This window comes from Drosophila subpulchrella, chromosome 2R (genome assembly GCF_014743375.2).
Source record: "Drosophila subpulchrella strain 33 F10 #4 breed RU33 chromosome 2R, RU_Dsub_v1.1 Primary Assembly, whole genome shotgun sequence".
Lineage (NCBI taxonomy): Eukaryota > Metazoa > Arthropoda > Insecta > Diptera > Drosophilidae > Drosophila > Drosophila subpulchrella.
In genome coordinates, this window is record NC_050611.1 from 7,429,126 (window position 1) to 7,446,665 (window position 17,540).

The following is a 17,540-nucleotide window of genomic DNA, read 5'->3' on the forward strand; positions in this document are numbered from 1 at the left end:
TATTGGCGGGACGCAATGTTCCATTTTACCCCCCCCGGGCCAACCCAACCCACCGCAAATTTTCCAAATTCAATTTGCCACACTTAGAGGCCTGAAAGATTAATTCTCATTAAAATTACATTGTGCCGTTCTGGCCTAATTTATGCAAAACCCTGATGAGCGGATGTGGAAGTTGGTACGATATGATACCACAGAGACCAGAAACCAACTAAATGAAAAGGTCGCAAATGAATTCGAAACCCAAAACCGAATCAAAATAAAATTGCCGACCCGCAAACAGCGCACTTTTCAAAATTCTGAATGGATTCACGCTTCTCCAATCAGTATCCACATTGTTTATTGTTTATTGTTTAGTGCCACCACATTTCCAATCCCCCCATCACCCCGGCGAATAATTAAAACAGTTGTAAATTACACATTTATTGAAATTGTTTTGCTGTTGATATTTTTGCAAGGCTTTCAAATGCGGTCGGGATCGGCTCTGTTGTTTTGGCGTAAACATTCTCCCGGGATTTGCATGCAAATGTGTGTTTACCTGGGTACCAAATGTATATTCACTGCCAAATCGATAATTGCATTAAATGCTGTGGCATATTGGGGCAATCAAAACGTGTTTGGCGTTTCTAAATTATTTGGCTAACTGCATTCGGCAAAGTCATTTACTAAAATGCTGAATGAAATGATGATTATCTCCTCGATGGGACGGATTAATAAAATGCCTAGAGATTTTCCGTGCTTATTAGTTTCATAATCGTTCTAAAACATTGATGGGTGGACGATGATTTTCGGTAAATAATTTCAAGGGAATTGTTTATGTAATTTGCATATTTTAAACGAATGGATGCTTGCGGCCTAATTTGTAATTCATTTTAAAACCAATTGTTTCTCTTTTGTACTTAGGAGCATGTTGAATAAATTACGTTGATTTTATTTATAAACTTTTTTAAGCATAAGTTCCATATAAGTAATTCATATTCAGCTAAGTGTGTAATTTGTTTAGGTAAACAATATTGTTTGCAAGTTTAATATGCAAATGCATATTATATTACATAAAACCATAAAAAGTTTTTAATTTTACATATTTTATTTGGCAATAAACTTTCCTTGATATGCAAAAGTGACTATTTATTAGTTTGACTCACTGCCAAATTTGTCTCTATTCTAAAAAAAATCCTATTTAGCCAATTTACTTTGGTTCATTTTACTTGGCTTTTTCCTGGTCTCTGCTGATATATACATATATAAAGGTTCCCTGTGCAACACCCTCACATTTTTATTTGGCTGGTTATGTGAGAACTTGGATTTGCATTCGTGCATTTGACACATTCTGTTTATGGCGCTGGAAAAGGTGTTGCATACGCTGTATGTAAAAAACATTCGACTATCGAATTCTGAGGGGGAATTCAGAACAGTTTGGAGCTGTCATCAAACATGCAAACTGCATTCGAGCGAATTGCCAAGTGACTGGGAAGCGAACGAACTGAAGTATTTGCCTTTCGAACTCAATCCGTGCTGCGAAAGAGGAGAAAATCAATCAAATGCCTTTAACCGAAACAGAGAACTGAGAACTTTGTCTAACCGAGATTAACTTTGGCGCTCCCCCAGTTGCAAAGTATCAACAGAAAAAGTTTACAAATAACCTAGCAGATACTCGCACTCAAGGGGGCAACAAAATGCGGGCAATTTGCCTACAAATACCCTGGATATGGGATTTCAGAAAGGGAAAGTAAAGGAACCTTTCGATCTGGGACCCCCCGGAGATTCCGATCAACAAACTGGAAAATGTTCTCTCCGCCGCTCGTCGAGTAGTATATTTTTTACCAAGTTTATTGTTCGTGGGGTGAAATGTGTGGAAACTCGAACTCAACACACATCCATCCATAAACGCTTCCACTTTAAGCCATGCAGAAAACTTTTCGCTCTCGCAAAAAATTGGAAAGTGAAAAGCGAGCGAGTGGCTGTGGAGGAAAAAGTAAAATTGCTGACAGGAAACTTCCAATCAGAAATGAATTACTTTGAAGTGAGCTCACAAGGGGGTGAAAAGGGGGTTTTGTGGAAATGGGGGTGCTGGTAGTTACCGCAGTGTCAAGTTTAAGAAGCCATGAAATAACATTAATTTGTTGCAAATTCCCTTGCCAAGTTTTTTAAGTTGAATTAATTTGATTAGCTTATCGCCCGTTCAAAGTTGAAACTCCATCAGCATCTGAAACTGGATTGGGACTCTTGTTAGAGATGCGAGCGTGAGGGGAATTCTAGGCACAATAAATATATTTGTTTATAATTTAATGAAAGACCAATCACTTAGGTAAGTAATTTAATTTTTAATTTAAAATTTTTTAAATGAAAATGGTCCACAAAAATTAAAGAAAAATATTCTTAGAAAATCATAAAGACAAATTATCGGCGATGCCACACAAATCACTAGGACTTTGAAACCACTTTTAAATGCCATTTTTCGTTTCCATTGCATACTATAAATAAAATGTAGTCGTAAGAATTTATTGTTCTTCTGGGCTTAAAATATATTCATGCATACGTTTGGTCACGTAAAATCATTTTAGTAAAATAACATTTCAAATTGTTTGGTTTAATCTTTTATTTAATTTTTTTCTGCAAGCTCTAAATATTTAATTTAATTTAAAAATCGTCCCACCTATAATTCCCGTTCTGGATAGTACTTATTGAAGATGACTTGCGTTACTGGCTCTTGCGGCTGCCAGTTCGCATTTCACATTCGGGCCAAAAGCAGGAGTCGACTACAATTCAAATTTTATTAGATTACACGAAATTTATGTGGCAATCAACTTACGAAACAGAAGAACGAAAAATGTCTAGGCCGAGCCAAGGAGCCATGGTTGGAAAATGCAAATGACTGCGAGTTCTGCTGTGTGTGTCATGATTTTAATAAGAATGAACTTCATTTCCCCTGCCCCCTTGTGTCCCTTTTCTTCTTCATTGTTGAACTAAATAAGTCACATAAAAAGAGTGAATTTGCGTTGAATGAGAGATGGGTGCGTTGAAAGGAATTGGGCATTGGGTTCCCTTTTCCCTCCGCGCCCTATCTATACCACATATATGTTGCACGAAGAGAAGGCAAATTATTATACCCGTTACTCGTAGAGTAAAAGGGTATACTAGATTCGTCGGAAAGTATGTAACAGGCAGAAGGAAGCGTTTCCGACCCCATAAAGTATATATATTCTTGATCAGGATCACTAGCCGAGTCGATCTAGCCATGTCCGTCTGTCCGTCTGTCCGTCTGTCCGTCTGTCCGTCTGTCCGTCTGTCTGTCCGGATGAACGCTGAGATCTTGGAAACTATGAGAGCTAGGCTATTGAGATTTGGCGTGCAGATTCCTGAGCTTCTTACGCAGCGCAAGTTTGTTTCAGTAGAGTGCCACGCCCACTTTTACGCCCACAAACCGCCCAAAACTGTGGCTCCTACAGTTTTGATGCTAGAATAAAAATTTTAACTGAAATGTATTGTTCTCATCAATACCTATCGATTGACCTAAAAAAAAGTTTGCCACGCCCACTTTATCGCCCACAAACCGCCCCCAAACTTCAAAAAATCGTAAATATGAACGTGGATATCTCGGAAACTATCAAAGATATAGAATCAGGATTTCAGATTTAGATTCCGAACCTTTGTACGCAGCGCAATTTTGATACGCGAATATGCCACGCCCACTCTAACGCCCACAAACCGCCCAAGCCTGTGGCGCCCACAATTTTCATGCTAGATACAAAATTTTAACTGAACTGTATCGGTCTCGTCAATACCTATCGATTGACCAAAAAAAAATTTTCCACGCCCACCCTAACGCCCATAACGCTTAAATCTGTCTACCGCCGGTAGGTGGCGCATTTCAGTCTTGCTTTGCTGCTTGCTTATTTCCATTTCCCTTTGGTCCCTTTAGCTGAGTAACGGGTATCTGATAGTCGAGGCACTCGACTATAGCGTTCTTTCTTGTTTTTTTAATATTTTTACGGCAAAAATACTTGAAATTGATAAGGCTGCCTTTTGTATAGATATATGTACGTGTGCCAGTATGTAAGGGAGAAAAAGCAAGTCTCAGTGGGTTAGCATTGTTGGCAACCACAAACCTCCTAACCACCCATTTTCACCTCCCCTTAAAAAACACAGTTTTATCGTGGCGAAAAAGAAAGTACTCTTTCCAGGCGTGAGCAAAATATATTAGCGATTCTGTTAATAAAACTTCCTTTTAACTGGAACTCTTATCAAAGACAACGTTTATTTCTTAAGAACTTAAAAAACGTGGCAATTCAGAGATAAAATTTATTTTCTAAGATGGTCTTAGGTCTTTAGTTTGTTTAGAACAAAATTAAGTTCCTTAAGAATAATTACATCTTATTAAAATAGTTTAAGACAATTTCTGATTTAAAACAAAAATATCAGAAGTTTATTATTATTTAGTTGATGAAAATAAGTTAGTACAAATTATTTTTTTAATTTACTTAAGTAATTGGTAAAACCATGCAGCATTAAAATTATATTATATCATAGGGAAGAAACAACATTTTTAAAATTTTCTTTTTTGCTGGCCAAGGCTTTCTTTGGTTTTTACTCCCCTGGTAAGGGAATGGTGGCAAAACCAAAGCAGAAGAAACCGCAAAAAATTGTTGAAAACACAAATTTAAATTGTCTGTTTGTCTGGTTTCGTTAAATATATTTGCCAAAGTCACACACTCACATTTCACATCTCAGGTGGAGTTGGCCACCTTCTCGGGTGCAGACACTTGTATATCGACACCCCCTCCAAAATATCACCTCCCCCATTTGCACATCTGATATATAATGATTATTTGTTTGCCTGTTTGCTGATTCTGACTTCTCTTTTGTTTGCTTTCTCTCGGCAGATTGGATGAATCTCTAACGTCATGGTATGAAGGAGCCGACGAACACTTTGGATGAAATTGTAAGTGCTGCGGCTAATCAGTGTCTAGAGTTCAGCAGGGCTCCCTGTGTCACATAACCACCATATAACCGAGGCGGAACCGCATCACGAACATAAAAATCCACTGGGGTCGGGAAAAACCGGGGAGATATATGCGAAAAAGTCAAGACAATGCAACTGACACATAATGAAAGTGAAGTGGGGGGAACTTAAAGCCAACCAGTTTTAATGGCCAGGGAAAGTCTAGTCGCATACTAAGAAAAAATAAATGAAATTAAAAATAAAGCAGGGATAACCATAAACTTTTATAAAAATAATTTCGATTCGGTTTATTTTAAGACAACTTTATAATCCCAAGCGATCTATATTTAAGATCACACAAGGACCACATTTATTGAAAGGTTATAAATAAAGGAATATTAAGTGTTTATCTTATAATAATCATATTTTCTTTTTGTGTAACCAAAACTGCACGCAGTTGGCGGTTGGAAAACGGAGAAAAGTTGAAAATGCAAAGCAATCTAAATAAAATGTCAGTCCCGCAGAGCCGGCAGGTGGCGCCATCAGCGGGGGAGTGGGACGGAAAGACAAACGGAAAGGGACAACATGTGAGCCACCACAACAACAAACAATAGATATATAGTTGGGCCCAGACTTTAAAGTATTACCCAATGCAGAGTTTTGTATGGCCCAAACGGAAGGGGGCAGAAAAAGTGGGGTATGGGGATGGGGATAGCAGTGGGAATGGGGAACATCGCCGTGTCAAGCGGTAATTGTTATGTAAATGAGTTTTACAATTTTTGCCAGCCAAAAAAGGTCACCAGAAGAAGGGAGACACTGTGGCTTAGGCCTGGTCGACAAATTTCAGCCAAGTCAGTCAGCAGTTTTCTGCCTTTCTGCCCGATGAGAGGACAAACAAAAGTTTTGTTTAGCTTTTGTTTCGGTGTTTTCGCTTTTCGGTGCATACCTATAGAACCAAAGTACACCCAACTCATATATACCTTACCCTTCTTTTTGGTGCCTTTGTGTGAAAGCCTGGCTCTTTATAAAATTGAAAATCAGTTTGTAAGTCAACGACAACTTGTTGTTTGGCTTGTCTTTGCCCTTAACACATTTAACCATACAAATGACTATGACTGTATTTTCGTTATAAAGTTGCTTTTTCAAGGAATTAAAGGCCAGTAGAAACACGTTGGAAAGTTAATGACCGTTTAGAAAAGTTCAAGCAAATGGAATTTCGAATTTTTAGTTTTTAGTTTTTCTTTACCAAATGCTACACGGAAAAAATATACTAAAAATGTTTTAGGAATAATTATTACCTACAAATCACTTCCGAGAAAGTCCCAGTATTTGAGTCTGTCAAAGTTGTAGTTTTATTTTAAGCTTAAAATTAAATAGGGATCTTTAACCTATATAGTTTAAATGTCTTTCAAATTATTTGACTATATTTGGATTCAAAGTTTCTAAATAATTGTATGAAACTTTTATATTATTGCATATATAAATTTTAGACGGAGAGTTGTGCCCTTTAGGGATTGGTTACTTTGCCATCAAATTGATTCCACCTTAAGGAACTCAAAACTTCATAAAGAAAATTGACTTGAAAACGTGCAACGTGATGGGTGCCTCTGCCCAATTAGCAATATATTGAATTATTTATTCGAAAAGTGGCCCCACTTGAAGGTCATAACTAATATTGGAATTTCCCTTGGCGGCGCCACCCACCGACTGTCTTCTATTTCAGCAATATTTGTGTTGGCCCATTTCCTTAAGTGCAACGTCAGCTTGGCATTTCGCAACTTTTGTTGCTGTTTCCTGGAGGGAAATATAAATGCCAGGCCATGGCGAAAGACAAACAGCACACACACGGGGTAAAGTCACGCACACACAGATACTCCACACCCACACACAGATACTCCACACTCGCACATGTGGCGGGCATGCAGATGTGACAGGGTGGGACTTGAATTTTTAATGCAAGGCAACAACCATTCTCAGCGGCATATTTACATTCCGGCTCAATGTCAATTGTGTTTATAAATTAATTTGCAAAAAGACAAATGTACACATGGCATTGGGTGAATGGCTGATGGGGGTGCTGTACTGATGGGGTGAGCCGTTGCCAAAACAAGCACGCCTTTTGTTTAGAGGCCATTACGGCCAGGGATCCCTGGGCCTCTGTTCGCCTGCCAGTGTCAGCTCATGTGGAGCACCTCCTGTTCCATCTCCGTCTCCATCTCCCCTCCCATGATTCCCCACAGGTTGCCGGCTCCTCCTGCTGACCCCAGACGCATTGTTGTCGCCCTCATTCTCTCGTTCTCTGCAGGGTACCTTGTTAGAGGTTCCATTGCCCATACCTTCATACCTTCGGTGCCCATTTCCGTACCCAGGCCCAAACAAAACCCCCGGCTGTACCTCAGCTGGCGTGACAGGTTGTTGTCGTCGTTAGATGTTAGACGCATGCTTTTGTTTCTTTTCGGTGTCCTCTTACTGGGCGAATGGGACAGCACACTTGGAAAAATTGAATTTACCCATCGAAGTATTTTTGAAATATTTTTAAAGCACCTGGGCAACTTTTAAAAAGGAGTAACAGTTAATGGTTACATTATTAACAGAACCCTGAATGGTTATACCAAATGGGTAGTTTTAGTATCCAAACCAAATTTGAAATCAAGTAGTTAGAAATGTCATTACTAATATTATCTACCCAACCTGACCAAAAAATGTAATAATAATGTTTTATTTTACTATTCACTCTGTTTTATACTCTATAAATAAATCATACCACACGTAAGTCAGTTACTATTTGAAAAGATCACTCATACGACACGTATAACTGGTATTTGTTGACAAAAATAAATATTACCATTTATTGCAGTAGACTTGTTTAGCAATATTTTAAAATACAAACGTTTAGCTTCGTACTTATTATGATGAACTGCTCTAGACATATTTTTGACGTTTTCGTTCTAAACTTCAGGGCATGTGACACGTTTAAACAGCAGCTTAAACAAAAGGTATGCCTTAAAATCATTGAAAACAATGAGACAAGAGTGCACAGTAATTGAATAAAAACAGACAATTTAGTTTTTCGTAAAAATAAGGATTAATTAAGACAGCTTGTGGCCAAGTTTGTTCTCTGTGCATAGAGAGGGGATGAGCAGCTGCCAGTTGTCGTAAATATTTGCGCACAAAAGTCGGCAATGATTTGATGCACACGCACACAGGCAGCTGGCTAAGCTGAAACTAGCTAAGCAGCCCACACAAAATGGGAAAAAAGGAAAAAAAGACAGCTTAACCCGCCGAAGGGTGGAGTGGGTGGCGGCTAATTTGCGCAACAGAATGACAGCCGAGGCCAGATACAGTGGGATTTTGAATGCCTCCATCATATGGGGGAGATATGCCAAAAGTCAAGGCGAAAATAACACAAATCGCGGATTAATACATTGTATCTTTGGCATGTCTTTGGAACTTAGCATTGCCAAGTATTTGCTAAGCATAATATTCAACAACAAAGAAGAGTTTTAAGCTTAATTACCTCTTAACTATGAGTTCAGAAATACTGTTTATATATGCTTATTCTCTCAAAGAACTGATATTTCGATGTATTTTATTTACTTTATAAATTTCATGCAAATAAGCCAAAAGTCAAGGCGATAATAACACAAATCAGTTTGTTTTGTGTTTCTCTTGAATTTCACATTTGCAAATATTTGTTAAACATAAAAGCACACAACGGAGTAGAGTTTAAGGCCTAATTACTCTTAATTGAGACTATCAAAGTACTGTACCTATTTGCTAATTCTGTCAAACAACTGCTGCTTCGAACTATTTTATTTATATTAAAAATTCCCCATTGCTTGGACACATGATGTATTCGCCTAGGGTTTGGGCATTATTAAGCCATTCTATCAGCATAATAATCAGCAAGAGACAAGCAGACGCCTGCATGCTTAGTGCTCATATGCGAATTTAATCCTTAGTCTTTCATTGGGATAAAACGCCAGCAGAACTGCAGAAACGCACGCACTTCCGTGCGGCATCTTCGGCAATTTGGCAATGCAAGTGAGCAAGGCCACCTAGACACCCAACCATCCCAAGCCCACCACCCACACAGCTGCAGTGCTTCGGCCATTTTCCATTCGGCTTTTCCTCCTCGGACTTTTCCGACTTTCGGCTTTTCTTTTGCCGCTTTTGCCGACGAACTTCGTTTTCGAATTCAAACCAGCGGCAGATGTCGTAGCGTTCAGTTCAGTTCCTCCAGCGTTGATATCAGTCAGTTGTGCTTTGGCTGGCAGTCGCGAAAGTTGCGAGCTAACGCGATATTGCCCTCTGCCGCTAACGTCATTTCCGGTTCGGTTCGGCTTTTCCGTAATAACGTAACGAAACGTAAGCACTTTGTTTTGGGGCAAACGCGGCCCTGTCGTTTGGCGCATTTTTCGTGAGTTATTAAAATGCGATAAAAGCCAGTGAATCGGTAATAAAGCGCTTATCTGGGCCCGCAATTACGGCCCAGCAAAAGGGGCGGGCGGATCTTTCTGTGGTGGCGACAAAGTAAAACCAAAAAAAAAAATACAGAAAATATCAGAAGCATCCGGCTGCTTTGTCCAATTACTCGCGGGCGCTGTGAAGTCAATTGTGAGCTGGCCCGCATCTGTTACAAATTTCTTTTCGCAGGCCCTCAGTTCCAGCTACCAGCTCCCAACTCCAAATGTCACCATGCCACAGCCAACCAACCTCACACATCCGGCCATCAGCGCCTAAATGTATGCTTTAGTGCGTCCGTCTGTCTGGGTGTATCTGTGTCTCTGTCTCCTTTAGTTAATAGTTGTCTACGTGGGCGGCATATTACACATCCAACACACACATTAATGTGGGCCAACACACACCCATCCACCTTTACAGGTTTGGAGCATGTTTGTTTTCTTGGCTTTTGGCTTCCGCCTGCCTGCTATCTTGAAAAACATTCAAAGTATCTTTCGGATGTGCCACTTGCCGAGCTTCGGTGTTCTACTTCTGGGTGTTTATGGCATTTAAATCAATAATGTCGCTTGACAGCTACTCACTCCCGTTTTTATGTTTAACTCCCCGCTGCGAGTGCAATTTGTGTGCGGATTTGTTGCCTGCATTTTGCTCAAGTGCATCCGCAAGCCGCCTCCAGGTTGCAAAGTATTAGAAAAAGGTGCCTGGAAAATGTGAGCCAGCAGCAGCCAGTGGAATAGTTACCCCTCAGCCTGGCCTGAATTCGCTTAATGAGCGCAGCTTGGCCGCAGATACTTTGCACACACTTATTTAACGCTCATACGCCCCGTTGGCCGCCAACCCCCTTGATTTTTTGGTTCTCGGTCCGCACTCGCATTCGGATTCGCATTCGCATTTGCACACAGGGGGCCAAGGGCAGGCGGCTTTTGTTGGCCAGGATTGCAGCTGCAGCCCGGGATTTATGCTGTTTTTTGCTTAATCTTATTTAAAAGAGGGGGGGGGGGGGGGGCGGCATTGAAAAGACGCCCTCGGCTGGGTGCAAAATTTTAATGAAGATGCCTTAAAGCCCCCCTCTGCCTGCTCCCTGGCCACTTTTGTGGCATTTTAATTTGCTAAGCGTGTCCAAGTGTCCGGCTACAATTTACACAAAGCTGCCGCAAACTCAATTTGCACAGCCACAATTGCAGGGCGTTGAAAGAGCGGACATCGTAGGGTTGCAACATTTTAATCAAATGTGTAAAAACTATTTCCATTAGCAACCACCACCACCTCCTCGAAATGGCAGACATCACATCATCATGGGGGCCATTGGATGGCCTGGGCCATTGGAGACCACGTCGCCTCCATGAATTTGTTAATTAAGCTTAATGTGCAATTAAAGCTTCAAGGAATGTGAACCCGACTTTGGTCAGGTCCAGGCTGATTTAATTTGAATTTGGGTCCCCCCACATGGTCTAGATCCTCCTCGGAAGCTCTTTTCGGCCAACACATTATCTTAAGCCCATAAATTCAACCCATTTTTTGTTTGGCTTTCCCCAAAACGTGCATACACACTTATAAGGAGAGCCCATCAGGTTGGGCTAAATTTCCCAGAAGGGTCGTAAGGCTCAAAGATGGAAAACTTTTGGATTACCTGGCTTTTAGAAAAAAGAACATAAGCAAAAGTGGACCTTATCAAAGGTGCAAAGTTAAAGTCATTTGGTTGCTCCTTTTTTTCTGCAGCAATTAAGCATCAATTGGGTGATATCAATTTAATGACTCGGCCCGGACCTAATTAACTTTTCTTTTGAAGTTTTAAAGCTGCTGTTAACAAATGTCAAATGTACATTTACATTATTAAACGCTTTACAAATGAAAGCTAGTAATTGAATCACGTTCAATTAATTGCCTTTCCAATATTAAAATCCCCCATCAATTGTTGAATGTATTTTTGGATTTACCACTCACGAAATCACTTTGCTGACCACCAGATTTCGATTTAGCCCCATTTGGCTTTCGTTTGGACCATTTCCCCATTGTGCAGTTGTAAGGCGAGTCCTGCTCCTCCTCCTCCTCCTGCTCCTTTTCTCGCTCCTGGTGGCCAAGTCCATTTGCTCTTGCCACTTCCTAATCTGTCCATTGTGGGACATTGAAAGTGGGGCGGCAGTAGGCCTAGCCACGCCCCTTTGTCCCCATGGCTCTTCATAACTGCCTAAGTGTGGGTGTGCGGTGAATTTACGACCACAGTCAACACTCATGGTTAACTCATGGTCAATGAGCGGGTTCACGAACTTCCGGGGCACAGGTTGTTTGTGGAGGCGGCGAAAAGCCAAAGAAAACTGGGAGGGTTCAAGGAGGCGAAAGAGGGGGAGGTGGAGATGGTGGGAGGGACGTATTATACACCCGAGAGCATCCTTCACGATTACTTAATATTAATGACTCCAGGCTGTGTGGTCACTCGGTGGCCATTGGCCGTGGTCCCCAGGTCTATTTTGTCCCTGCACTCGGGTACCTCCTTTCTAAGCTCCGCTTTGTCTTTTCTACACACAGAAAAATACCAGGCTGGAATTGGGTATGTCTGATTTAAGAATTTTAGTTGTTACAATTTCAATACTATATTCATAAAATTTTATATCAAAACAATCTGAAAATCAAAAATGACAAATGATGTAATATACTTAGGGACAGTTATCTTTATAAAAATCCTTAAGAATTATACTAATAGATATAGACTAACTAAAAACGCAGAATTGTTTATTTTGATGCACTCTAATGAATCGTGCAAAAAACCTTTATAGTGGAAGTTATATATATCTCACAACAAATACAAGTAGTTCAAAGATTTGTATATATCTCACAGAGAATAACAATTGTTTGAGACCTATTTTACTTATTATAAAAGTCCTGACCAATATTTTCTGAAAATCCATTGAACAAAGTTCAAAAAAACAATATAAACAACAATTTGACATCACTATTATTTGTCAAATATATTAAATTCGTACACACACAGACAAACCCTTAAGGAATATTTTTTAAAAACCGTTTATAAATAGATTTATCCATTGGCGATTAATAAGTAAATAAATAGTTGATATTTGATGTTGGAAAAAATCGGTATATCTATCTTAAAAACAAAAACAGTATTACCATACATTTTATACATGATTATATATTTTATTTATTTATTGTACTCTGTTGCCAAAAGTTTAAAACTTAAGGTACAGGGAGGAATCGGCCATAGTTGCAATGACTTTCGGCCGGACTAAATTATTATTACAGATTTACTTAATAACTACAATTTTACATAAGAAAACTACCCTACAACCGAACTCTTTCGTAGTTTTCTCTCAGTGCACCCCTGAGATCCTTGCGCTGATGTCGCAAATCTGACATCGCCGTCGATGAAAAACTTTGCCGCTTTGGTCTTTTGTAATGAATGCCCTTTTATCTGTATTAGTTTATGTGTGGGAGAATGGCAGGCCCGCCCTCCTCCCGGCCAAGGCCGGAATCAACGGTTTAACTTGGTCGGGGCCATGGTTCGTGGCCATTGTGCTCGGCAGCGGCTGCTGCTGGGAATATTTGCTTAAGCTGATTTAACTACATTAACTTGATTAAATAAGTATTAAACAGTCGAGGGGATGGCACAAACTGTTTGCTCACAGATGCGGGTATGCGGGCATTTGGCTCATCTCCTCGACTTCCCATTCAATTTTTTATGGGTTCTATTGATTGATTTCGAATTACAATAAATGTTTTGCTACCAGTTGTGTGGCCAGAGGCAGAAAAAGAGTTCAGAGTTGCCTTTTTAACAGTTAAAGACTGCTCTCTTGTTTTTTGGTTTGTTTACCATAGTTAGGTACAATAAATCAATCATAAGTATATATAAATATAACTAACCAATTTAGAATATTACCTATATATTCTATTCTATTTTAATAATTTAGCCTTTCTTTTAATGTATATATTTTACACGTTATATGTTATTGCTTATACATTTTTTAAGGCTAAAATACCATTTATCTACAAGCTTTACATTCTAGCCAGACAAAAGCAGAGTACCTTGCTCATCACTACTTTTTGAAAGCAACAATCCCCAATCTCCAACCCACAAGCCGATGATATTGCCCGCCAGCTGTTTGCTTTTGCGATTGAATGTGGCTCAATTGTTGTTCGAATCAAATCGGTTAGAACAACATTATTCTTGTGGATTCCTCTTGTGGATGCCCCACGCACATTGCATAAATAGTTTGATTGCGACACGGATCGAGATTGCTAGCCGTTTTATGGCCAAGTAATTAACATTCCCTGGGCGCTAAGTGAAAGCCATTTTGGCCAAGTCAAGGTCAGGGAATGCAATTTGGGCAATTTTCGGCATTTGGTTTTCGGTTTTCGGTTCGTTCCAACTGGAGGATTCCCTTGATGGGTGGCTATACACTCTTGTTGTCACTGAAACTGCACTGAACCCGAAAGACAGAGTGGCAGAGGAAAATGGAAATGGAAAATAGAAAATTCTGCTTCTATAACTTTGTTAGCGCCGAGTCTCTCGCACACTCTAACTCAGGGAAATGGAATGCGGAAAGCGTAATTTAATGAAAAGTCATCAAAGCAATGCACCAGAGAGATTGCGAATCTAAACTTTTCGATTTCATTAACCAAACAGTGTCGGTCGGCAGGAGGAGGCCATTTAAACAAGTCAACCATCAACCATTAAATTCTGCTTAATTTATGCAGAGTGGAAAATCTGTTTTGCTCATAATGCTGGCCGTCCGATGGCCGCCTTTGGGCCATAAATATGGGGCATAAAACGAAATATTATAACATATTATTACGGTCGGGGAAATTAATGTCATCATCATCGAGCCGGCAGCAAATTGGTTCCGAAGCCCATCTGAATAATTGCCTGTGAATCTGTCGCAGGACAACTGCACATGTCTGCTCTGCAGGCCAATTTGTAGTTGAGTGTCGGTGCCAGGATTTGGTCACTCCTTTCTCCTTGGCCTTCTGACTGAATGTGTTTTTCTAGTCAGTCTAGTCAGTTCCCCCTAAAACTGACAGCTCTGAAAATGAGCAAATTTTTGGGTCGTCATTCGAGTTAATAATAAACAGACACAAACGGAACCACACACACACAGATACGCACAAACACACACACGTCAAGGACATTGGAACAGAACAGAAATAAACGTTGAAAAATCCGAGGGAGATGGGCTTTAAGGAGGGGTCCTGGGAACCCGCCAAATTGCGCTTCATTTATTTATAATAATTACAACTGTAAAAAGTTTTAAAAGTCATTTCAATGGCAGCCGCTGCCAGGAACCCCGACTCAAGTATGCAGGCTAATAGCTCTGCAGAATGGTAAATAAGGACGAAAAAGGAGCCAACTATGTCCAGTCTTGGGTCCTGAATAATGAATTCCGTGAGAAATTGAACTATTATTTGCCGGCGCAATTGGGGTCGAGGATCGAGAGGGCTGCCCGTTGTTAGCCGGCAAATTTAAATTTAATTCCCTGAATTATGGCCACAATTTACCATGGGCCCAAGTTGTGAGCTGACCAGTTGGCTTGCATAATCTGTGCTTAAAAAACGAGCGTAAATTTTTAATGCCAACCCCCCCACCCAACACCCAAGTGGCTCTCGGCCATCTCGCTTTATTTATTTATTTATTCTTTTATTTTACACTGTTTATATATTTTATGATTGTGTTCAATCAATTGCTCCGCGAAAGAGGGACATGTAAATTTTATGCTTCAATTTGGTTTTTATTTATTCTGCTTTATTATTGTTTTTATGATTTTTTACGTTGTCATCAATAATGGCAGTGGCGTGAGTGAATGGCAGAGGACAGGCAATTCAATAAAGCATTAAATTAAAATCAAATTTACAAAAGCAAACGCAATTAAGTTGCCAAACAGTCGATAACGAGTGCACCGACATTGAACCGCCCTCGTCCTTTTGTCGGTTTTTTATTCCAATTTCCTGACAGTCACTTAATTAACGCAAATTATTTGCAATGCCAATAAGCCGTCGGTATATATTAGGCATTGAGGTTTCACTGCTAAGCCTTTTTTATACCCAGTTAAGAGATGATTGCGATTGAATGGGACTGAATATTTCATTGGGTTCAATGGGCCAAACTCTATCGATTGACAGCAGAAAGTAATTCCTTTCCTTTCGCATCGCATCCAATATGGAAGTTCTCAATTTGTGGCCCTCAGAAGTATGCAACACTTTTCGAATGAGTGCAGGCGAGCGAAGGGAATCGTGTTCGAATTGGTTCATTGCAAAATACTTTATTGGATTTCCTGGGTAGTCCTTTTGCTAAAGGGACTCCCTGGGCGCAACATACTGCAGTGGTTTTGTGAACGAGCAGCCTAAGCTGCAATTATTTCATTTGGCCCTGATGTTACTTATTTATTTAACTTTTTGGTAATCTTTCCTGGGCAACTACCATTTTATCAACTAACTAATACTGCAACAAGTCAATTGTAATCCATATTTTGCATTTTCGTAAAACCGCAATTTGTTTTAATGTAGTACATGTAAAGCTACGTGATTTCTAGGTGTATACATGGGCATTACATTTTGCAAAACAAAAGATAAACCTTTTTTAACCATGTTTTTTCATTTTGGCCAAACGTGACATTAAATGTCGGAAGAAATAAAATATGTATGAATAAAAGTTTTTCAGCACTTGCTTTAAATGATTAATCCCATTAATTTGTAAAATAAAATGTAGTATATTTGTAATTTAAGAGAATATTGATTTTAAAATATATGATGAGTCAGGATTTCGGAGATTTCAAAAGTCCTTTAAATTGATTGAGATCCTTTCATGTATTTGTAAACTTTTTAAGCATTCTCAAAGCATCTATTCAATGTAACCATTCAGAAGAAAGATTTTTCTGGTATTTTACACTCGATTCGCATACATTTCGCACACATTTCGGTGACCTTGAACGCACTCGCATTTCATTTGGAGAATTTCCGTTTTTACACTCATTTGAAACAGGTCAGAGGCTGCTCACGTGTAAATTGACCCACAGGCGCCTGGCACCACCCACCTTTGCCACCCCCCTACCCGCAAAAACAACCCCCCCTTTGGCAACCAGCCCGTTGCTTTAATTACTCTTGCGGAAAATTGCTTCAACTCTCAACTTTGTTGAGTGTTAAGCATTTGGCACGAAACAAAAAAAACAAAAAAGCAAAAAAAAAGTGGGAAAAGCCGACACGGACTTGGACTCGAACTGGGACTCTCTTATTCGACCAATAAGGGTCAGAGGAATTACAACGCGTGTGGATGTTCTGTGGACGGGCTTCGCTCCAAACGGTGTATGATGGTCGTTTACCAAGTTAAGGGTCCCCCAAAAAACAGAGGAGAAAAAAGACCAAACCAAACCAAACCGAACCGAACCGTACTGAACCGCAACCGCAGCAGTCCGCCGGACATCAGCAGTACGTCAAAATACTTCCTACGGAGTGGGAAGTGAGAAGTAAGATGAGGGACGTGAGATTCGCGTGAGCGACGACTTAAGCCCCTTAGCAGAGTTTTTGTTGGCCCCGAATCCTGGCCCATCCTGGCTGACCCCATCCCCCAACCCCCAATCCTTATCCCCCCCGCCGTTCTTGACATGAGTGTGCAAAACTTTTTGCCGAGGCAAAAGCCACTCGCAACTGAAACCACTTGGAACAAACCGTTTGCCATGGACGGAGGAGGATTGGAATGGGGGGCAGGAGGCGCTGGAGAGTGCCACTAATGTCTGCTCCAGTAACTAACACGAAAGTGAAGCTTGCTTTTGGCCAACCAAAGGCGAAGGATCCTTGTCGCATTTACCATATGTGTGCGGTCCAAAGACGAGGAATATGTTTTTATCAGGGATGCACAAATGTCACAAATGAATTCCCACCGACAATTTAGTTGACAATCAAATTGCAGCTTTGCTTTGGTTTTGCGGCTAAAATGATTATTTTTCCGGCAGTGATCCTCTGGCAAAATGTTTCTATCTGTCCAAAGGCAAATTAGTTTGGTTTCAGTGGTTCAAAGGCAATTTTAGATATTTCCTATGTTATTTAAAATTTCAAGTTTCAGTTTTCAATGCAGAGCAAGCATATCAAATAGCTTAATTTTATAATGGATTTTGGTCTTTTGCTGGCTCGCATC

General features: G+C 40.1%; 1 protein-coding gene across 2 annotated transcripts in view; it reads left to right on the forward strand.

Annotated features, from left to right (window-relative positions):
- LOC119549712 (apoptosis-stimulating of p53 protein 1) overlaps positions 1-17,540 on the forward strand; it is a 40,009-nt gene that overhangs the window by 10,239 nt on the left and 12,230 nt on the right. The window contains exon 2 of one of the 2 annotated variants that reach the window (XM_037857945.1): positions 4,881-4,939. In XM_037857945.1, the coding sequence (XP_037713873.1) occupies positions 4,907-4,939 (33 nt within the window). In that variant the 5' untranslated portion in view covers positions 4,881-4,906. Of the gene's footprint in view, positions 1-4,880; positions 4,940-9,176; positions 9,396-17,540 lie in introns of those variants that run through there. The other variant, XM_037857944.1, reaches the window with a different exon arrangement.